The sequence below is a fragment of the Desmodus rotundus genome, chromosome 6 (assembly GCF_022682495.2).
Source record: "Desmodus rotundus isolate HL8 chromosome 6, HLdesRot8A.1, whole genome shotgun sequence".
Classification (NCBI taxonomy): Eukaryota; Metazoa; Chordata; class Mammalia; order Chiroptera; family Phyllostomidae; genus Desmodus; species Desmodus rotundus.
In genome coordinates this window covers 100,520,773-100,544,068 of record NC_071392.1, presented here as the reverse complement: position 1 = coordinate 100,544,068, position 23,296 = coordinate 100,520,773, and the positions used below count along the sequence as shown (strand labels likewise).

At 49.9% G+C, this 23,296-nt stretch overlaps 1 protein-coding gene across 5 annotated transcripts in view; it reads right to left on the bottom strand.

Moving 5' to 3' along the window:
* ZFP64 (ZFP64 zinc finger protein) overlaps positions 1–23,296 on the bottom strand; it is a 77,084-nt gene that overhangs the window by 15,781 nt on the left and 38,007 nt on the right. For 4 of the 5 annotated variants that reach the window (XR_008427055.2, XR_008427054.1, XM_053926068.2 and 1 more), the window contains 3 exons: positions 11,765–11,914; positions 11,469–11,531; positions 1,870–2,121 (listed from right to left, as the gene is read on the bottom strand). Coding sequence is in view for 3 of the 5 variants with exons in the window: in XM_053926068.2 (XP_053782043.1) it covers positions 1,870–2,121; positions 11,469–11,531; positions 11,765–11,914 (465 nt within the window). In the remaining 2 variants the exon portion in view is untranslated. Of the gene's footprint in view, positions 1–1,869; positions 2,122–11,468; positions 11,532–11,764; positions 11,915–16,949; positions 17,575–23,296 lie in introns of those variants that run through there. The other variant, XM_024559447.4, reaches the window with a different exon arrangement.

The following is a 23,296-nucleotide window of genomic DNA, read 5'->3' as shown; positions in this document are numbered from 1 at the left end:
TCATCAGAGCCACCTACTGCTCCAGGGTTGTGTCCGCCCTCTTTCAGGGTCACTGCCACACCTGGGCCTGCTGATGGTGTTGCCACCAGCACCAAGGTCAAATGGATCCCCTTTTCCTACATGCTCATTTTGGGTCCCATTTTATCACGCACACTTCTTGACTAGACTATGCATTTCTTGAGAAAAAAGGATCTCATAATGATCTCAACTTGTGCAGTCTCTTAACTATGTAAGCGTTTACATGGAATTTCTAATGGACTTCCCAAATTTCTGACTTGCTAATTCTTTTCTCTTAACCTCCTACACGAGTATCATCCTGATACTTCCCTGTATTGCAATCCCAGTTAACTACATTCAAATATTCACACCACGTCAAATGTTTTCTCCCTTGTTTTGCTAGAGTTTGGTTTCTAGTACCTTCCACTAGAATGGGGCTTAGAGAAAATTCGAGTCCTTGCACACACCTGTGTCTATTCTTTCATACTTGAAACAGTTTGGCTGGGCACAAAGTTCTATGCTCAAAATGGTTTTCTAACTTTGAAGGCACTGTTCCACGGCTTCCTGGAAGCCACTAGTACTGCGGCTTCTCCTTAGGGACAGCTTGCTCCGGCCACTGCCTCGGCTCTGCTGGGCACCGCGGGGGCCCTTCCACCCCCATGGCCCCTTACAATTATGAGATGCTTTTTCTCGCTTCACTTTCTTACATCTACTTCCTTTTCTTCCCAGGACTAGTCAGCAATCAGACATCCAGCTTCTTATTTTTATTCAGTTCTCCAACTCATTTTTTTTTTTCCTGGATCTCTGAAATTTTTTTAACAGCCAGCAATCCTAGTTTTCATTCACACCTCTTTGTTCTTACTACCTTTTCGTAAGAACGCTTCTTGGATGCGACATTTCTGCCAGTGGGCAGATACCGATTAGGACTGAAAAACTCCTGTCTATCACCCGACACTCTGTTAGCTCCAGCAGCCGCTATTGGTCAGACTTGGAGCTTTTGTGCCGTCGGTCCCCACAAATGACGCATAGTCCGTAGTTGATAGATTGTTTAGGAAGACTAGACTGGTATACGGATTAGACTCAGGGGCCACAGATTTTACCTGCTGGGAAGTTTGGGCCATTTGGCCAACAGGCTCCAGCTGCTCTGGGCTCCGTGGCCTCGGCAGACTACGCGCCAGTTCCGAGTCCAGAACTCTCAGGACAGCCAGACGCCGGCTGGACCGGCTGCCTCCCAACAGTGGGGCTGCCTCCCATTTGTCCGTCGGGAGGGTTTTCTTGACTCAGGTTTAGATGCCAGCACATTTCCTCCTGCCGGCCATCTTCCACGAATTCACTGAAAATTCTTACCTCCTTACGAGCTCCCAACCCCCGTTTTTCTGTACCTCCGCGGGGTGGCTGGGGCTATCAGTCGATGGATCGCTATTTCAATGGCGCCTCACAAAGAAGGGACACAAGAGCTCTTTGCAAAGTCTGGTTTCTAGAACTAGAAGTTTGCGATCTGCAGTAACACTCAGCTGATTCTGCGCCACGTTTCTGAACTGCAAGCGATGCAGTCAGTGTTCAAGGGCCCGAAACACCTACTTTACACGCCAGATCATTCAAGACACCTCTCTGCTTCTCACCGCTGCACTGGCTGCTCGCCCCCCGCTGTGCGCTATGCAGTCAAGTTCAAAAACCCAGCTGTCAGATTTTCATGTTTTACTAAAAACCACTGCCCCGGCACACGAAAAATCCACAAGCTTCACGACCACCACAGAAAACGTCAAAATTTCTTAACCACCGAGTTATTGAACTCACTTGTGCTTTGGGCAAATGAAGGTGGACACACTGCAGACCAAGTCGGGCCCCGCGGTTTCCGGGTCAGGGCCTTACCTGTGTGGGACCGCAGGTGGACCGTGAGCTGGCTGGAGTTGCGGCTGGCGTAGGGGCACAGCTGGCACTTGTACGGCCGCTCGTCGGAGTGGATGCGCAGGTGCTTCTTGAGGCTGCTGCTGTCCACGGCAGCGTAGGCGCACAGGTGGCACTTGTGGGGCTTCACGCTGGTGTGGCACCGCATGTGCATGGTCAGGTTGTCCTTCCGGCTGAAGCACTTGTCACAGAACTCGCACTTGTGGGGCTTGTCTCCTTCGAATACATGAAACAGTCAAGGTTTCACGGGTTACTCTGTGAGACGGCTGCAGAGAGACTGGGCCGAAATGGTAGCCTGGGCGCATACGGGCTGCCTCTCCCTGCTGCCTGAATGCCCAGACCACCACCCGGGGAGATGAGAAGGCGTGCCATTCACGGATGGGTCAGAAATTACAAAGAATCCTAAGGGACAGATCTGACAAAAGCCAGACTGGAGGAGAAAATCACAGGCCGCACAAACCCCATTCGGGAAAGTGGGAGTGGCCAAATAGTATTCAGGATCAGAAGTGGCAGGTCTAGGGGTCTTGAACAGCTTTCTGGCTCACTAGTTGAGGGACCACATAGAGAACGGTCAGGAGGACCCTCCCTTCCCCGTACCGACCTGCACGGGGCCATGGTTGCTACTCTCCTATTGCCTCCTTGCCCCCAGCTAGTAGGAAAGGAGGGAGCTTAGACCAGAGAAATGCCGCAAAGGCCCCAAGTAGCTAGAGATACCCTGGAAGACAGAGAACCCCACGCCTAGAACATCTTTACATCTTTACCAAATAGAGTGTGCTCCTTTCCTCCCCTACAACCCCTTTAGACTGGTCATGTCCGAACATAAGTGATTCCACCCAGGGACCAAATGCTCGGACAAGCCAGAACCGGGAAGACACGCCTACATCAATTTGCTCAAGGTCACAGGCATGGTTGAAGCTGGGAGCTGAACTAGGCATTTTGACTCCAGTGCCTGTGCATGTTCAACAGCTACACTGTGTTGTCTCGGCAACTTTTGTGGGGGACATGCCCAAATCAAGAACTTTTAGTTATAAAAGCAGTGTTCATTCCCATAATAATTTACACTCTCCTCTGGTTGTCAAAATAAAACTTGTAGTTAGATGACTAGCAGAAAGGACATTAAAAAAAAGAAAAGAAAAACTTAGAAGATGGAGCTAAAGACTCTTCCAGAAGGCTGCCCACAAGGACAACAGGAAAAGTACAAGAGAAGGCAAGACAAGAAAGCTAGTTCCAGGTTGTGCAGGGGAGAACAGAGCAAATAACGAGTTCTCAGCACCGAAGACAGCCGTGGGCCTTCAGGTGTCTTATCTAGAGGCGGGGGGTGCAGTTCAGAAGCCCAGAACGGTGCATTCTTAGAGCTCTCGGACAGGAGAATGCTCAGGCCAGCACACAACTCCCCCAGACAGCACTGGACGGTGGCAAGATGGGACCACGGTCTGTAAAGTTCTACAGAAATCATTTAAAGAGCCCTATACTTGAACTAGCATTCAACAGGAAAAGAAAAGCCAGATGACACTGGACATCAGAAAAGAAAAAAGGAAGTAGATAAAAAGTGGGATATGAGAAAGTAATGAAGCGGAAGTATGGCTTCCAAATCACAAGAGAACCGACATTAAAAACAACAAAACAGCACACAAAAGAAGATAAAAATCAAACTAAATCTAAGTACAACCAACATAAGTGGATTAAATTTCTGTTAAAAATTTCAAAAAGCTCAATATGCTTAAGATACCTATGTAAAAAATGACAGAGTACAAAATAATAGAACAATATTCTGGAAAAATGCTACAAGAAAGCAGGAACGTTAATGTTAGGCAAAATAAGAATCGTGATGGAAGCCGCCAGAAATTTCTCGTTAAAGAAGAGATAAAACTCACCCAGTAGACAGGAATCAAACTGTTATGAATCTAACTGGTCTCACAAAAGGTTTTCAAAAAAGTCAGCTTGAAAACTGCAGGACATATTTTCAAACAATTTCTGCTCCAGAGCCCACATCCGATTACAAACCTCCTAGGTGTGGGCGCAGGAGCGTGCGTCAAAGCCGACAGCCTACCGCTTTTAAGAAGGAAGTGTATGGGCTTAAATTCACTTTTTACCAAGAGCCTGAAAGCAAGTGAGCCAGGAGGAATAAGTGAAGATTACAGCACTTGATCAACAAAACCAAAACTGGTTGTGAAAAGGGGCAGCTTGCTCAGAAAGAGAAGGTCCCACTGGAGCAGGGTGACGACCTGTGGCTGGGGCCAGGCAATTCTTTGCTGGGGGCTGTCCTGTATAACTGGGCAGCATCCTTACCCTTCCCACTAGCTGCCAGGAGCACCTCCCTCCCTGCGGTGAGAGTCAAGTATGTCTTCAGATACCGGCCAAAGGTCCCCTGTGGAGGGAGGGGTGCCAAGCTGCACCTAGCTGAGGACAGAGGCATTGCCAAGAGGAAGGGGACTAGAGATAGACAAAGTCAACCACAACTATTAAGTAGAACGCCACCCCAGTAAATTCAGAGACTCAATAAAACAGATGGCGGTGCAGGGAGATATAAAGTCACCCAGGTAAGATGGGTAAGGACCATTTAATAAGTCGCCAGGCTGGAGATGCACCCAAAGTAAGCTGTTGCAGCATCTGCTGCCCTTCTTCCCGCAGGGTTGGGCTCCCTCCCTGTCCCAGTGAGCAGGCTCGGGCGTCACTGCGAGGCCAGTGCGTCATCTGCCACACTCGCTTCCCTTGCCCAAGAGGACTGGTAACATTCCAGATCAGGGATTCTTCATGTGAGACTGGCAGATAAACTTCAGAGCGTCCAGGACCCAGGATGGGATGCGGTTACATTTCTGTTGCTAAAACCTGTAGCATTTCCTCCCATTTGGAATGCAGTCAACAGACCGCACTAAGGATGGAACCCGAGACCCTCGCGAACAGACACGAGCCACGTCCACGACACCGCACTTGCTGCAGTTCTCAAAGGGTCATTCACGTTCACCACGGCTCCGCAATGAAGGGTGTCAGCAGACCTGAGCTCCTAACACTGCATGCTACCACCGTGCACTCCTATCGTCCGGTGGTGGGGAGGGTGTCCTTAAAATGCAGATTCCCGCCCTCAGCTTTGAGATACAATCGACATAAAATGCTGTGCAAGTTTAAGGTAGACAATGTGATGATTTAGTATCTATCTACATGGAGAAACAATTAACCTTATTGTGGTAACAACTGCATCGCCTCCGATAATTACTTTTTTGGTGGTGAGAACATTTAAAATCTACTCTCTTAGCAAGTGTTACATAGGTAACACATAATATAGTCTTGTTAACTGTAGACACCGCACTGAACCTCGGATCCCTAGAACTTACGCACCTTGTAACTGGAAGTTTGTGCCCTTGGACCAGTATCTCCCCATTTCTCAAGCTGAACTTGTAAAACCAAAGAGTAGGACATGGTTTCTGGGCAGGGCCTGAGATTCTGCATCTGTAACACGCTTCTGGGGAGGCTGGCCTTTCTGGTCTTTGCCACACTTTGGGTCGCCAGGGCTTAGTGTATTGAAATACCACACATTTAACACTTTGACAGCAACCGTACTGAAATGTAGTTTTTAATGTGATTTTACATTTAAAAACATTCTGGGAGGGGTTCGTACGCTGTACGAAATTGCCCGGAGTCCACAGCAGACGAAAGGTCAAGAATGCCTTTATCTGGCGTGTTCCTGCCGCCAAGGGAGGCTGCTCCACCCTCAGGCGCAGAGCTGTGGCCGACCTCGTCACAGCCTAATCTACACCCGTCAGCCTCTGAGAACAGTCACAAGTGCAGCGAGGACTGTGGGCGAGTTCTACCAAATGTCCTCGGAATGCTTCCACGTTCGATCACTGTTTCATAGCACAGCGAAAGATTAAAACAAACAAACAAAAAAAGTAAAAAAAAGCCTCACTTCACTTCCTGCGAGATTACCTCAGAAATCCACACCAAATTATACAGAGTGATATTAAAAATGCACATGTGTGAGTCGATCGGGAGGCTAGATCAACCCCACGGGACCGTCTTAAAAGGAGGCCATCTGACGTTCAGCCACCATTCCTGATTAAAGGTGGTGACGTCAAAGCTTTCCTTTCAGGGACTAAGAGAAGGATGGCTGGCTCTTCCTGGTATTCTTCAACCCAGGCCTGGAGACCAAGGCACTCAAGGTCAAGTGGGAAGACAGAAAGCAGAAAACCCAAAGGAAATAGACTCGAACAACTAGAGTAAATGAGAGGACAGCAAGGGGCCTGGAGAGAACCCGCAAATTCTTTTTCAAGGGACTTTGCTTCTATCAGCTCTCCATCATAACCACATTCTGAGCCGGGAGGCGGGGAGGCAGGGTGCCGCCACGATCAAATTAAATGCCAGGCGATTCACTGTGCTAACTAGTGCAGCCCGCCTGACAAGGAAAATACGGTATTTATGTTGCGTTTCACTTGACCGCTCACGGGCTTTTCATGCGGATACTGGCATCTCCATTCCTTTCCACTGGGTCGTCTTGGACTTGTAGGAATACGTCTATGGGCTGGAGATCCATTCTGCCCTCCACGGCAGACTTCTTCTGGTGGGACACTCGTCTGAACTTACTGGTGTCTTGTTGTAACTTTTAACTTTAGTCACATTGGTCTGTCTTCTTTGGGGTTTTAATTGTCTACTTATACCATACGTATGTCCTATATCTCCTAATACATTGGAGACTGCTATATCTAACTTCCTTCCTACATTTGGAATTGGTGAATGATGAGGGGAGGGGCAATGACCTTCGTCCAGACACCACACATCAGCGCTCACCTATGCCTCCTCCAACCTGACACGCGGCCTTACATTTGCACACACAGGTCTGTTTCTGCAATTTGTTGCTATTCACACTGTTTGTATCACAGCTTTATGGTATTTTAGTTTCTGATAAAGCAAAGGTCTTGCTGTCCAGGATTTTGGGCATTTTTGTGCCTTCTTTTCTCTTCCAGATGAATTTTACTCTCCAGAAGGTGGGTGGGATTGGGGTACGGAAGTAGAGGTGGCAAAAACCCTCACCCTGTTATTGTTGGCTTTCAAACAATACCACGTAGTCACCTTTGAGTGGGATGTTTTAAAAATTTGAAAGTAAGAGCAATATATATTCAATGTATAAAGTTACGAGAAAATTGATGCTGTTTTTAAACCTATCCAGAGACACTTTACTGTTTACATTGATTTTTCTGTATTTTCTTGCTTAAGATTTTACCTGGGAAAAAAAATAAAAATAAAGCATTTTCTATCCTGCTTCTCCTTCCTCTACTCCTCACTCTGTTTCTACGGTGTATTTGAAAGTTTAACTTTTTTTCCCATCTAGGACAGCCTCGCATTTAAGATATAAATATATATCTTAATTATAAACATGTATACGCACACCCCCCCCCCAACATGACTTTAGAATACAGGTAATAAAAAGACTGACTCCAAGTTCAAGGCCTGATTTTCCCACACTCCCCAAGGAAGCCGCCAGCAAGCCTGCGTCTAGGCGCACAGACGCCCATTCTGAGCCACTCCTGCATCTGCCTGTGGCACTCTCTGGTCCTCGAAGTGCAGTCTGGGAGACCTTGAGACTCTTCTGGTGGAGTCTGCGGTCAAAGGTATTGTTACACTCCCACCATGACAGGCTCTGCCTTTTTCATCATGGACCTTTTCACTGACACAGGAGCAAGAGCTGGCAGGCAGGCTGGTACCTCAGCCCACGGCCCCACCTCCCAGGGAAGAAGTGGGAGGCCAGTCTCACCATCTGATTAAATCTCTCCCCGATCGAACCTTCTCAACGTACTGTGTGATGAAACGGGAAGTTCGCAGAAGCGGCTTCTGTAGCAACCCACAACCCCACTGGTCGTCTGAGAATGAGCGTGGTAGGGGGGAGGTCGCACTGCCCACTGTACCCAGGAGGCGCCCTTTTGACGGGGACAACCGACAAACTGTGGTTTTTTCCAGATCTGCGATTTAGCAGAATCAACTAGGGGAGGCTGTCGCTTCACCGGAGAGTGACCGATACTGCAACAGTAGCATCTGAGCTCTGAATGTGAGCATCAGGATTTCAAAACACAGACTGCTTGCAGCTTCCTGGTTCTTAAGATTTTTTTTTTTAAATGAGATTGGTAATATTAACAGAAGAGATTTTTTCCTGTGGTTCAGTGACATCTGGAAGAATTACCTAAGCTGGTGAACCCGTGTTTCCACTGATCAGCGCATAGCACTTCGCACGGTAGGTCGGAAACCGAGCTTGGGTAAAAGCACTCACAGTGGAAAACAGACCCGTGGATTTGAACGTCGCAGTCTGAAAAGTTCAGGGATCTGCGGGTGCAGGTTCTACCTAGCAACTACTCGTGAAGAAACTACCATCTGTTGTGTTGGGACGCAGTGCTACAGAATAGTAATTGCCTGAGAAGGGTCTCCACACACCCCTCCACTTCCAAGCACACGTGTGTGGGGGGGGGGGGCAAGCAGGTGTGCGATCGTTCGTGTGGAAAAGCATACAACGATTAGTAAGTAATAACACAGGAAGGAACTCTGTTTCCGTCCTCACCACTGTGAGCCTGCTTTTGTCCACCCTGTGCGTGAGGCCGGACGTTCTTCCAAGGGGTCAACCAAAACGACGCAACAGCGGACTGTGGACAGGAACAGCCGTGAGCACGCAGCCGACTAGCAAATGAGACAGGAGATCGGCGAAGGTATAAACAATGCCGCTTTCTGGTTCCGAGCAGAATGGGCGTACTGTTATTTTTAAGTGAGTAAATATTTTAGTTTCGGATGGTTAACGTCGCAACTACAGGTAAAACAAAATAGTGGTGTGAGAACCACTGTTCTTCTACCTATTTGGCAAAGATTTGGGCTCCGTTTTTTTTTTTTTTTAATGTTTTATTTACTTTGAGAGAGGGGAAGAGAGGGGGAGAAGGAGAGGGAGAGAAACGTCGATCGGTTGCCCCTCGCAATCCAGGCACATGCCCTGACCAGGAGTGAAACTGGTGACCTTTTGCTTTGTGGGATGACGTCCAGCTGAGCCACAGTGGTCAGGGCGGGGCTCAAGGCTTCGATGGTCACCAACATGCCCTGGCTGGGTGGCTCAGTTGATTGGAGCATCATCCCATACAGCAAAAAGGTTGCAGGTTTGATCCCCAGGGTAGGGAACACACCTAGGCTGAAGGTTTGAGCCAGCAACTAACGGGTGTTTCTCTCTCCCCTTCTCTCTCTCTCTAAAAATCAATCAATATATCCTTGGGTGAAGATTTAAAAACAAATAAAGATCACCTAGTCCTGGCTGGTGTGGCTCAGTGGACTGAGCGCCAGCCTATGAACCAAAAAACAGATCACCTACACATACGTGGCCACCCCTGCCTCCCACTCACAGCTGGCTCAGAGACACCATTCAGCCTATGTACCAGCTCTCTTCTTTCCTGGTAAGAGAAACTTCTCTTTGTAGCTATGCACTTACTTGGCCACACAGAGTCAAGACTTCATTAGCCCACGTGACGTGTGTTAACATCTAGGATGTGTCCTTAAGGTCGGCAGTTCACCATCTCAGACCATGCCGGAGACAGCTACATCGTCAGGGTGTCCAGGCAACAAAATAAGAGCCTGAGTCCTGGAAGCTATGGGCCAGGCACCCTACCTAACTTGGGCCGGGTTGCAGGACAAAATACCACCATTAGTTGGATCTCACTATGTCACTCATCACAAGGGATGATACTTCTGGGTCACACCCTGAGGGAGAGATGCTGTGAGGCCCCAGGCCCCTCTCCTACTTTTCACTGGCTAGGGGACTCAGAGAACTGGAGGAGTTGCCTTAAACCCAGAGAAGAGGTCTAAGTGTATGTCTATTAAAGGAGCAATCGGTCTGCACCCCTTGCTTAGTGTACCCTCCAAGGACAGGGCCTTGCCTACATTTTCTGTACCCCCATCATGTTCTGTGTTACTCCAACAAAACATTATTAATCCAGCTGCTGCGTCTCTTTCTAGGTCCACCCTGGCATTTGGGGCCTGATAATTCTTCCCAAAGTGCCTGCCTGTGCCCTGTAGAATTCCGGCAGTACTTTTGGCCCCCACCCACTAGATGGCGGTAGCACAGCCGCAGTTGAGAACAACTAAACCGGCCATGTTCACTAGTCAGTCTCACCTTCGCTCAAATGGCTCCTGCAATTTGAACACTCTCACTGACACCGTCATCCCAGCAGCCTCATCTCTCAAGGTGAGGATCAACCATTCCTTTCGCTACGAAGCTTTTCAAGGTCCACCCTTCCCGGGAAGTACTGACCCTTAGTTCTCTTATTCCCACAGCACCATGCCCCTGTCCAGAAAGCTATCTTAATGATGGAGCTGCAGAGTTTGAGCTGGACATGTGGCTGCCCTTCTCGAAACCATTTCCCAGTCCCCCTCGATCCCCCTCCCCCGCCAATGCTTTATGTGGCCAGTTCTAGGTTTAGTTCATAGCTCAGTGGTTCACTGGTTTGCTGCTTCTGGGGCTAGAGGAGGGAGGCTGGAGCCCCTCCCGCTTCACGCCCCCTTTCCCCTGGTTAAGGAGTCTGGACCTGGAGAGGAAGCGCTAGGCTAAGGATGACAGAGCTAGTCTGCCAGCTGCGGATTGCTTGCTTCTTAAGCTGTACCTGGGAGAAATAAACCCATAACGTGTAAGCCACTTAGTTTGGCTTCTGTAAGAGTCAACAGACCAGTATCCTAACTCATGCAGCCTAGCACAGGTCTACACTAGAGAAAAGGCTGGCCAAGTTCTGTAAAAAGGCAGAGCGTAAATGTCTCCGGATGTGTGCACCACACCACCTCGCCAGCAACTGCTCAATAATGCCACTGTAGGGCCAGCACAGCCACGGACAACAGGCGGACAAAGGGGCGCCACAGCACGGGCCACCGTGTGTGGACCCTGCTCCAGATCGGGGGTCCCTTCGCTCCAGCACATCTCCTCTCTCTGTCCTCAGCAGCTGGTTGCAACTTGGAAGGCACCTTTAAGAGGCAACCTATTGTTCTTCTCTAAGGTTACTACGGCCACAGGCCTTCTGCAGCCCTCCCTCTGACTACCTCTCCAACTGCGTCTCACACCTATTTAAGAAAAACAACAACATTATCTCAGTAAATTTCTGAGGAGCCGACTAGCTGATCAGTTCTGGACAAAGGTTTCTCATTAGGTTATAGTTAAGACATTGGCTGGATCTGCAATAATGGACTAGGGCTGGAGGGTCTGTGTTCAAGTTCACGTACCATCTGGCACCCAGTTTTGCTCCTTCCTAGCTTTTGCACCTGCTGTTCCCGCTGCCTGGCATGCTTCCTTTTCTCCCGTCTTTTATACTTCAAGTCGAGATTCTGTTCCTCAGAAAAGCCTTTCACGAGCAGCCTAGGTCAAATACCTATAATAATTGGTTCGTTAGCACTTTCTCCTTACCTGTTATAGTTGCCATTTTTGCCTGTTTGACCAAGTTTCCTGAAGCAGAGACCTGTCCTGCTCACCACTGTATGCCTGGCATTTAATTCATATCCCCCACCCCAGTATTTCTGGTTTGTTTTTTTACACTAAAGTTCTGAGCAAATGAATGAACACCTACCCGTGTGGATTCGTAGGTGGCGGTCCAAATCTTTCATGCCATGAACAGTTTTGAAGTGGCAACCTAGAAGAGAAAGAAAAAACCCCAGCTCTTCTTAAAATGTAACCTCAAAAACGGAGAAGCTCCTATGAACGGAGGTTCTGATGAGTCACACACTGAGCGCTTGAGCCTCGGGACCCACAGAGGAGGTTCCTGGGATGCGTGCACAGAGAAACGCAGGGAGTCAGTGGGTGGGTCCACGCAGGGCCCGCCTAACGGCGCCTGGAGGGCTCAGCAGGCTTCCGCTTATGCTTTACCTGGGTAGCAACAGTTGAATGTCCTCTCTCCAAGGGTGGCTGTCTGTTCCTTTGACTCGGAGGGAGGAGCCAGGACAGGGGCTCTCTGGGCATCGCTGCTGTCAGTGGAGGGACAAGCTGGTTTTGGAGCATCGTTATCTAGTTCTGAAGCTGCAATGGAGACAAAAAGAACTGTTGCTTAATTTCTCAAATGTAGCCACCATGGCAAGCCTTATAAGAGAGCAGGTGTGTGCTTACTTCACCTCCCTTCGTTGCCTCTCCAAAGAGATGAACAAAAAACACGTTGAAGGCTGACAGCCACGTACGTACATTCTGGACTTACAAAAAAGTCATCCTCCTCTAACGACCCATTTCCAGGAAACACAGAGGACAGAACACGGTATGATGACAGGGATGAGCCTGGCAAGATCCAGACTGCAAACTTTTGCAAAAGCGCTCCTCAGAGACCTAGTCTGTAAGAACATTTCCGATCCATCCCGGGCCCATGTTTTATAAGAGGAAATAAACACACATTACGAGAAAAGTGCAATAAGACGGAAATAGAAGCCCAGAAGCTCCTCTCAGCTAAACCAGAAAGCTGTATCATGGCGACGTCAAGCTATTTTTAAATGCTTCCTCTCGATCTCTGAGCTCGTTCTGTCTCGAGTCAGTAATAGGTCACAGACTACACGTCAAGCCTCACTGCTCTCCAGGACAAAAATACAGGTGTTTCAGCCCATGACTCCAGAGGAGGAGGGGAAAACCAGGGGCTGAAGGGCTTGACGTGGTGGCCCATCCTGTCAAGGTTTTGGTTCCGATTTAAACACACTGTAGAACCATTTAAGACAGTGAGATGCTGAACACTCACTGGAAGTTTCATGAGGGATTTTTAATTTTTTTTTTTTTTAAGGTGGGAAGATGAAAACAGAATTTTAAAAACTATCTCATAGTTTAGGGATGGATATTTATACGTTGCCTACATGTCTGATTTGCTTCAAAATAATCCAGGGCGGGGGGACAGTTGTACGGAGGGAACAAGACTGGCCGTGTCTTTCACTGGGAGCCCAGGGCGTCATTCTATTTGCAGTAACGTGGAGCCATGTAAAATCGCTGTTTTCCTGGGCCCGAGGGGTCAGACGACAATTTCATACGGTTCGATTTAATACGTAGTTTTAAAAACTTCTGTAACTAAGATTAAGTAATCCTAAAGAGGTGCTCTCCATGGCTGAAGTCCTTAAAAAAAAAAAAAAAAAAGATCTTGACTAATTTCTGAGTCACAGGCCAAGGCCTGGCACCTGTTGTCTGCCCCAGCCTCAGAAGGCCGATTCTACTCTCCTGGAGGGTGTGTCAAGGAGAGGACCACGAGACGAGTGTGGCGCATCGCGAGGACTTCTGTCCTAGGCATCGGGCTGGCCGAGCCCCATACTAGCTACGCGCTTATTTGCAGCCCCCTGGGCCCTTCGGGGCCGCAGTTTACTCCGCTGTGAAAAGGAGCCGCTGCCCCATCTCAGGCTGTGAAGAGATGGACAATGAGAAGTCTCAGCACCGTGCCCGGGCTCAGTCAGCGCGCACTCCAGGGAGAAAGGGCCGCAGCCAACACACCCGAGTAGTCCTGGTGCAGGAAGCCCCTCAGAACAGGGCCTGAACAAGGGACCCCATCCTGTGGCCCACAACTGGGGTCCTTCTGTCCCCAGAGAACATCTGGCAATGACCAGGGGCACTTCTGACGGCCAGGATCACAAGTGTGATAATGGCATCTAGCGGGTAGAGGCCAGGGATGTTGCTGAACACCCTACAATGCCCAGGACGGCCCCCATACTGGGTCAGCACCACCTGAATTGTGGGTTAAATGTGATTTCCCAGGGGGGTGGGTGAGGGTAGGTCCCAGAACCCTGACCTTGAAAGCATTGCCCAGGTGACTGTCAATGGACTCCGGACCTTTGCTAGACAAAGGGTGGTCACAGAACACTAACGTCAGTGTGACCAGGAGCTAGTTAGCAAAGAAGAACCTCAGGTCCCACCCCCCACGCCGACCCCCCTACAAAAGCAGCCTGCACTTTAACAAGTCCCTAAGGGATCCCTCTGCACGGGGTCGAAGAAGCACAGCTCCAAGCCCTGTTTCTCTAGCACCTGCACATCGCAGCATTACCCCCCCCCCACCCCCCCAGAAGCCAGTGTCTCTCGGCTTGCTGAGAGACACTGGTGTCTGGGCCTCGCCTCTCGCAGTTCCTGATTCGGTAGGTCTGGAGTGGAGCCCGGATTTTTTCTAACAAGTTCACAGCTAATGCTGCTGGTCTGGGGATCACATTTGGGGAGACGTTCAAGTTCTCAGCTGACTAGGACTCAGTTATCGTACCTGAAGGTCATCACTATGTCCCTCAGAGGAAAACACAAAACCTTGTAGTACTTAGCAATTCCCATTTTAAAAAGAAACCCGTCAAACTCTTGAGTGTTTTAACCCCACAGAAACCGAGGGAGATGGAAAAGCTGAAATCTCAGTGAGAGGTTGTAAAGCACAGTGGTTCAGGGAACTGGACTGGGAAGCCAGCTGGTAAGTGTCAAAATCCAGTTCTATCATTTATTACCTGCGTGACCCTAGGTGTGTTAACTTCGCTGGCCCTCAGTTGCCACATCTGTAAAATGGGGATGTAGCCCCTAACTTGTAGGTTTACATGAAGAGTATTAAATTTAGCATCCATAAAAGAACTTAAGTCGGCACTATGTAAACATGATTGGTTTTCTTCACTGGTGTGAACATATGGGAGCCAACAGACTCTTGGAGAGGAAAAATGCACTGTGCAAACTTCAAAAAAAGGCAGTCGGGAGACAGATGGGTTACAGTGATCAGAAAACTGTGTCCCATAGGTAGCCTGGGCCACCCAGGTAGAATGTAAGGGCGGGGCTCTCCTCCTTTAGACAGATCCAGCTAATCCCACTCTCTCCTGGGAAAGGTATCGAGGTGGCGCTGGGGCAGATACCTTTCTGTCCTGAGATGAGAGGAGGGGCACACTGGACAGAATCCACTTTAACACAGAGGGCGTTTTCTAACCCCTTGAGAAACTGTGGACGTTTATTGGGTAAGGCTGTTTCCCTGCCCGTTACTTTATTCTTTACTGCTGGGGATTAACGTCTACCAATGGACTTGCTCCATTACACTTTCTCCAAAAGCTACTCTGCTTGCAAAGCCATTTCCAAGAATGGCCCAAATTGGGGATGGGGGGGGGGGGAGGCAAGCCTCTGGCTCAGCACCACAGACTAAAACACAGGTGAAAAAACCCATCAGCTGTAAGGCTGCGTTTTCTCTGCAGTGGTGGCTGGTACTGGGGTGTGTTTGGGGGCAATTTTCTGATTGTGCCCTGCTCCAACGGAGGGCACTCCAGGAATGCACAATGCAAAACACCCTCCCCAATGCCTTCAAACCCAGGACCAGTGCTGTTTGCAGGATTAAAAAGTAGCCCACAGCAGGAACTTTGAAAAACAGCCTGGGGTAATTCAGGAAGTCTTCAATAATCACCCCCCCCCAAAGATTCAACATCCCCAATAACTCCCTAATTCCTCTTTCAGAGGATCAGCAGGAGCCCTGGTCTGGCCCCAGAAAGACAATTCAGGTCCAAACCACCTGTCCCCATCCTAGGCCTTGGGCACAATGGTAGTTACGCTGTTTTGGTTATGGTGATTCAGGCTGCTAAGCTTTGGTTTCAAATACAAACTATTAACTCAGGAGTGGCGTGCTTAAGCTTTTGGCCTTGGGACACCTCCTTTGGAGTGTGTGATCAGCAATGTCCCCGCTGCTGGGGGTCTGAGCCTTCTCGGAGAGGAGACTCGAAACCCTCCCCTCCTCCCACCACCACCGCAGCCCCGTCAGGAAAATGCAGGGGAAGGGGCGAAGATAGTTCAAACCCCTCTCCCACTTCCTTCCTAAGGAAAGGTATCAGCTAATCTGGGTGGGGGTGGGGGGATGGAGGGGGGTGGGAGATCAAGTAAGAAACTACATTGTCGGAATCAGACAGGGAAGCGCTTTAGAAATGCAGATTACCCGACCGCACTCCACCTCCGACATTCCAAGGGGTGGGGAGGGGGTGCCAGCGAGTAGCCCTGGGAATTCGACCAGTTAGCAAAGCTCCCGACCCTCAGGCACTTTAGAATTGGTGGCTGCAGGGGCCACAGGGTGAGAAATATTGCCCGGGGTGTTAGGGTAGCTGAGGGTCTTTCTGCTTTGCCTGGACCTCCTCAGCCACGTGGTGCCCTAGGGGAGCCCGCTAAGTCTCAACTGTGGCACTGCCCTGCCCGACATCCCCTCCCCCTAACAGCTCCATTTCTCTAGGTAAAATGCAAAATCCAAAGGGATACCCTGGCGCCCCCACCACCTCTCGGACCTCATCCAACTGGCTGCAGGTTCCCGCCCGCGGACGCCCTCGCCTCCGCACTTGCTGATCCCTCGGCCGGAATGCTCTTCCCCGAGGCCACCTCCAGGGCTCACTCCCGCACAACCTTCAGTTTCACTCGACGGCGCCGTCCTCGGAGAGGCCTGGCGTGGACAAAGCATCTTGAAGGGCCGGCCCCCTGGCCCCAAGCCCCGTGTCTCCCTGCACTGCTTTTACGATGTTCCCCCAGCGCGCACCCTGAACACTTAGCAACCCACGGCTTTAGTTCCTGTGCCATCTCTCTCGTCCCCACGGGGACGTGAGTTCCAGTAGAGCTGGGATTTTGTCCTCCTTGTTTGCTACTGTCCCTTTCCAGCGCTTAGCCCAGTGTACCCGCTGAGGCTCGGCCCTTTCTCAGGTATTTCTCCATCCTCTAGAAGGTGGCCCTGCGCGCCAGTCTCAACGCCTGCTTTCCAGGCGCTTGGCCCCAGCCCAGCGCCAGGGAGCTCGGTGACCCGAGTTCCGACACGCCCGGAGGACAGACTGGGAAGGGGGCTCAGAGCATCCTCGCAGCGTGTTTGGGAGATGGGCCGCCGCTTACAAGCGTTTGGGGGGAGCGGCTGGAGAGGTCCACTTGGAAAGCGGAGTAATTTATCCAAACAGGGTGAATTTAGAAGGTGGGGGGAGGGCTCAGAGGCGCCGAGGTCCGAGCGCCAGGACCCAAGTCGGAAGCTTCACCCGCCCTTGCACGCCTGGTGCCGGGACCTCGCACTCGCGCGAGTCCAGAAACACCCGAGAAGCAGCGTCCGGCCCCCGGGCGGGACGACCGCAGCGCCACTCACCTGGCCCGCCGGCCAGCTCGCGGGCCGCCTCCGCCAGTTCCCGGCGCGCAGGCTGCGGCTCCTCGCAGCGGAGGTGCTGGGGCTTAGTCTGCTTGCGCCGCGACATGGCGTGACTATCCGGGCTCCCGGCAAGTCCCTGCGAGTGGCCTACTTCATGCAGCCAAGTCCCGGAGTTCGGCAATTACTCCCCCTCGGCCCGAGCGCGCATGTCTTGGCAATTCTGCTCCGAAGCGGAGCGGGGCGATTTATCACGAGTCCTGACGGCTGATTGGCCCAGCGCCAAGGCCTCGGGGTCCCGGGGCAACGTGGTGCCGGGCCTCGCCGCCCGCACCGACCCGGAGCTCGTTGGAAATGCAGACGCTCGGGCTCCACCCCAGCCCCGCTGCTTCAGAATCTGCATTTTAACAAGCTCCCCAGGTGATTCGTGTGCACGTTCGAGTTTGAGAAACCATGTCTGCATTTTAACAAGATCCCCAGGTGATTCGTGTGCCCATTAAAATTTCAGAAGCACAGCTCTCTTCCAACTTTAATGTGCGCGGGAATCACTGGGGATCTCGTTAAAATGCAGATTCTGACTCAGTGGGTCTGGGGAGGGGGTCCGAGCTTCCGGATTTCTAACGAGCTCCCGGGCGATGCCCGGGCGGCCGCTGCTGAACGGGCCGGGCTTCCACATTCGGACTTAATTGGCCCGGACTGAAGCCTGGGCACTAGGGTTGTCGTCTTTAAAACTCCCCAGGTCGCCCCGAGAGGAGCTCAGGCTGAAAGGTACGACCTCCACTCGTGATTCCCACCCTTGGCTGTACAGTCGAATTTAAAATTTAAACGAGGCCAGGGTGTCCCCCACTGCAGTGTCCTGGAGAAACAGATTAAATACAGATTCTGAAAGTTCTGGCTTCAGGTGGCGGCGGAGCCCGGGAATCCGTTTGCCTGCACAGCGCCGCCCCGGGTCTAAGGCCACACAGGAGAAGCCTCCGCGCCAACGCGCGCGGGCGCCGCCCAGCACGTGAACGAGGCGCGGTCCTGCGGGGACGCGGGCGGGGGTGAGTAAGCTAATTGGCGTTCGTGCTCAGACTGGCTTAGATGAGACCCGAGGGGCGGGGGAACCCCTCCTTGCACCAGGTGAACTGCACCTTACAGGGAGCAAGAAGGCCAACCCACATCCCCGGTGTTTACGTTCTCTCCATTGGGGTTGCTCCTGAAGGCGGGTCTGGGGCCCGAGCTTGCCCGAACCTGAGAATCACGTGGAGCCTTATTTAAAATGACCCAGCCAGGTTCAGCTCTGAATCCGGGCACGGGCCTGGGGCTCTGCATTTCCAACGGCGCCGCGCGGGGGCGGGGGGGGCGTATTTTCCGCTGTGGCTTGTGCAGGCCCCGTGGGGTTGCACAGCGTCGGGGAAAACGCCCGCTGTGAGGTTACTGTTGGCAAACCCTAGGGGACGGCCTGCGAGAAGAGCATTTTTTATATTTCTCAAACACTGAGCTGTTTTCCTCAACCTTCCTGTTGATTTTCAAGCTGTGAATGGATCCTAGGGATGTTTGCGTAAGGTGAAGTCCCTCGAGGTTAAATTTTTAAAAATTTTAAAGCGATTTAGAAGTTTTGTTTGGGATGTGCATGTAGCTACACAGAAACGGAATGTTTGGAAACATCCATCTGTGCTCGGGTTTCCCGGGTCTCCTTTTGGAAGGACACTGTGTAAACTGGAGGCAGTGGTTGCCTCTGTGGAAGCTGAAAGGGGGAGCGCACCCAGCATGGAGGGTGGGAGACATCTGACACCTTTGCACCGCTTGAGCAGTGCAAGCCTTTGGGTGGAGCTCTCTCATTACCCGTTAGCTCAGGGCACGCAATTGGGTCAGTCAATCCTTGCTACACGACACCTTGTCATTACTGATCCATCACTGGCCTGTATTTGGTTGGTTGTGTCTTGTCTTACTAGGATATAATAAACACCAGGGGACCCACCACCCCAAAACTAGGACTTTTAACCATAACCTAGGCCTCCCCCGCCCCTACTCGCCCCCTCCTCTAATTTAATAGGCATCAACCTAAACCCTACCTACTCATTCCTTTGCTTTTTCTTTTTAGCGAGGTGTTTTTTTTGTTTGTTTGGGTTTTTTTTGGTACCTACAAGTATTCTTTGAAAATATGTACCACTTTGCACTGGTTGGGTAGCTCAGTGGGTTAGAGTGTTGCTCACATATGCCAGGGTTCGGTTTGATCCCTGGTCGGGGCACACACACAGAGCAACCAATGAGTGCATCAATAAGTGGAACAAAAAATTGATGTTCTCTCTCTCTGCCTCTCTCCTCCCTCCCTTTCTTCACCCTCTTTAAAATCAATAAGAAAATAAAAAAATATTTTAAAAATATGTCATTTTAATTTTAAAAGAATGTCATAAAAGAGTATGTAATCTTCCAGGAATTACCTTTCCCACATGTATCAGATTACTAAGATCATCTTTCAATCAACTGCTGTCACTAGCGTTCACCCACGTGGACCGATGTGTAATATTCCATGGTGCGAACACCAGATTTCGTCCATCTGCTGTCCTGCTGATGGGCACAGAGGTTGTTTCCTGGTCTTTGCCACATGCATAGTGTAACCGTGACCTATGCCCTTTCTAAAAAGTGTCCGAGTTTCTTACATCAATGTCCATATTGGTTACATTGCAGGTGACTAAGAGATGCCAAAGCAGTGGCCCTGATTCGTACTTGCCCTGCAGTGTACGAAATACTGTGGAGCCACATCCTGTGTTACGTTTTGCCAATCAACTTGATATACAACAATATTTCGCCATGATCATGCGTGTTCGCTGTGTACGATGTTTCAAGAAAAAAAAACAATGTTTTTCACAAATATAATGACAGCAACTGGTTAAACTTGCTTCATTTTTTTTGAAGGCATTGTTTTAATATTTCTCCCTGTATGCATTCAGATTTATGGTGCTAAATTCAGTTTAATACCATGTTTAGTTTTTATGGCTTGATTGCAAGGGTCATAATTGAAAAATTGAAAAAACATAACTCATAGGATATAGAGATCTAAATGAAAGCAAGGTATCACTGGCTGTGCTTAACAAGCTATGATACTCCTTTTTCCACCCCATTCACCATTCACTGGTCATTTTCTTTTAATCCAGTTTATAAACTTTTGTCCTTCCTGATCATCAGTCTGGGGCTTCTGCAAATCAACTGCGGAGGATGCACCGCTCTGAGTTTAACACACGGATTTCAGACCCACTGAGCTCCTTATTCGGAAGATGTGTGAACAGACTGAAGACCTGCTGCTAAGTTTAAACACACAGATAGAGGTTCTTGTGTCGTAACTTTTCATTGTTTTCAGCAACGGAATCACTTAAGGAGGGAATCAAGGCCAAACATGCATTTCAAAATAATCCCTCCATTGGATGTTTCTCTTGCAAACTATCACTTTCTCATTCTCTATATATCACCTTTATCCTGATATATTATGGTTGTTAGGCGGTCCCTTTCCTTCATGGAGAAAGTCAGTAAATTTTCAGGGCTTGTCATTTTGTAAACGAAAACGAAGACTATCTGTAATTTTGATAACTCAAGTATTTTGCCCAGAGGTAGCCAGTGCACCTCCGGACTCCACCAGATTCTCCTGGCCACCCCCTCTACAAAGCATTCCCAAGTCCGGAGGCTGTGTAAGGTGGTAACAGAGAGCACAGGGGAGCGAGCCTCAGTTAGAATCCTGGCTCTGCTACCCCGTAACCTTGGGAAGGCCGCTCTGTGCCCCGCTTTCCTCCTCCGTGAAAAGGCAAGGCTAACAGCTAGGGCGGTTGGGAGGATGGGCTCCTCTGGGTCAAGCACACGGAGCAGCGGCGCAGTACAGAGGCAGGACTCCCTACGTGTGAACAGTTACTACTTACGACGATACAGTGTGAGTTACAGTTTCCTATCATGATCGCTAGCACTCATCTAGAGTTGGTGGTTCTGATGCCACTGGGCACAGACACTGTCTCACGGGGACATAAACCGGGTAACGAGGCCCGGGCCGACGTTACGCAGCCCTTCCAACCTGCATGCTACCCACGCTTTCATACCAGTTTCACGTAATGAGTAATTTAACACTACTCATTAATACCGCTCAAGTGATCCCTTTAGTTTTCAACAGAAATGGGTAAAAACACGTTATAATTGCCCCCCTGATTGCCCCGGGCCTCCCAGGGGTGCGAGCACCTCGCCTGGGTCACGTGCTCACCTCAGCCACCGGTTTGGCTTCATCATCACCACCCTACTCTCCGCGATGGGTGCAGGGCCGAACAAGTGAGTGTTTATCCAGGTACAAATGATTCCAAACGGGGTGTGCCTCTAGTCAGAAGCTCATATTCCTCCGTGGGCCAGGGGCCAATTGATTTGCTCATCTGATGCTCATGTTCTGAGCCCACACGACTTCCTGGGTCTGCTCCGGGTGTTGGATGCAGAGTGACCCGCAAGCCGGATGAGACCCAGCAGGGCAGTCGGAGGAGGAAGGAACTGATAATGGATGCATGCACACATGTATGAGTGCATGGACGCACAAGGTCATTTCCAATAACGACTGCTGCCTCGATCAAGAGGAACTGCCGTGGCCCTGGCTGGTGTGGCTCAGTGGACTGAGCAGTGGCCTGCGAACCGAAGGGTAACTGGTTGGATTCCAGTCAGGGAACATGCCTGGGTTGCGGCCAGGTCCCCAGTAAGGGGCGCGTGAGAAGCAACCACACATTGATGTTTCCTTCTCTTCCGCCCTTGCCCTCTCTAAAAAAAAATAAAATCTTTTCTTTTTTTAAAAGAGGAAATGGGGTGGAGTGATGGAGAGTCATAGGGTGGTTGGTAGGGTGGGGGGACTGTCCCTGAGTTGGGCCAGCAGGAACCTTTGAGCTAAAACCTGGCTGTCACAGGCAGCCATGGAAAGCACCAGGGAGGTGGCATTCTTGGGAGAGGAAACCTTAGCAAAGGCTCAGAGGAGGTCAGCTCAGGTGCGTCTGAAGCAAAGTGAGATTCACTGACTAGCTGGTTCCAGAAAAGGAAAACTGGCTCATAAAAATATGAAAGAAATGTCCAAGCTCACTTATGATTAAGGACGTGCAAGTTAAAATAGACCGAAATACCATTTCGATTTGTTTTCGTGTTAGTGAAGGTGAGCGTGGGCTACGATCCAGCTGTCCCTCCCCCACACTGCGCTCTCAAACTTACCACGCGGGGGAATCACCTGGGGACCTTGTTAAAATGCAGATTCTGACTCCAGTGTGTCTCAAAATTTAACACGGACACAGAGCACCTGGGGACCTTGTTAAGAAGTGGGTTGTGATTTCAGTGCTTCTCAAACTTCAATGGGCAGAAGAATGGAGATCTTGTTTAGCGGCAGGTTCTAGGCAACAGACTGCAAGAGGCGTTTAGCCTCACTAATTACAAGGGAGTGAATATTAAACGGCCATAAATTCCTCTCTCTTTTTATTTTTCACCTACCAGATCAGTAAAAATTAAGAGGGCTGACAGCGTCTGCTGTTAGGAGGATGCAGGCAAATTGGTCTTCTAAAGCATTGCCAGTGGAAGCGTGCATGTTTATAGGTCCTTTGGAGGGCAGTTTGGCAATACATTTTTAAATTGCCCTGCCAATGATCTAGCAATTAATTCTCCTTTCCCTCTATTCTTCTCCAGAGAAACATCTTCACACGTGCACAGGGGAGTGTGTCCAAAGATGTCTGTGCGACACTACTGCCACAGCAAAAAAAAAATCGACAGAGAAACTGAATGCCCAACCGTAGGGGAGCGGTGTGGTTAACCTGAGGTTTGGCCACACCCTAGGACACCAGCAGCAAAGAAGAGTAACGCGCCAGATTTACGTACGCGAGCGTGGCTGGGTGTACTGCATCGAAGACAAAAGGCAATTTCGGCCTAGATATAAACTCATGCAAATCCCTATGTATTTCCGGTGAGGAAACATGAAAATCCAGAATAAAAAGGTACTGGAAGGCATCACATTGGCTATGTGTTCAGTGCGGTGGGGGCGGAAGGACTGAAGAACCTAAATGTTCTGCGTGTATGTAAGAGAACATTACCCTTAATAATACTTCCTTCAAAAAAAAGGGGAATGTATTCACATGCTACTTTATCGTTAAAAAGTAATACGTAACTAAATTGCGTTTCTGTCATATAGTGGAGTAAGTTCTATATGTCCATAGAAAGAATAATGTATTTCTATGTGCACTGGTAGGGAATCTTATTCTTCAAGATAAATGAGTGAAATGTTCACAGGATAGGAAAGTACACAAATTACGCTGTTGTGTGTGTCCGTATGCACACAAATACATAAATATCTAACAGCATCCCTATAAAGTTTAACA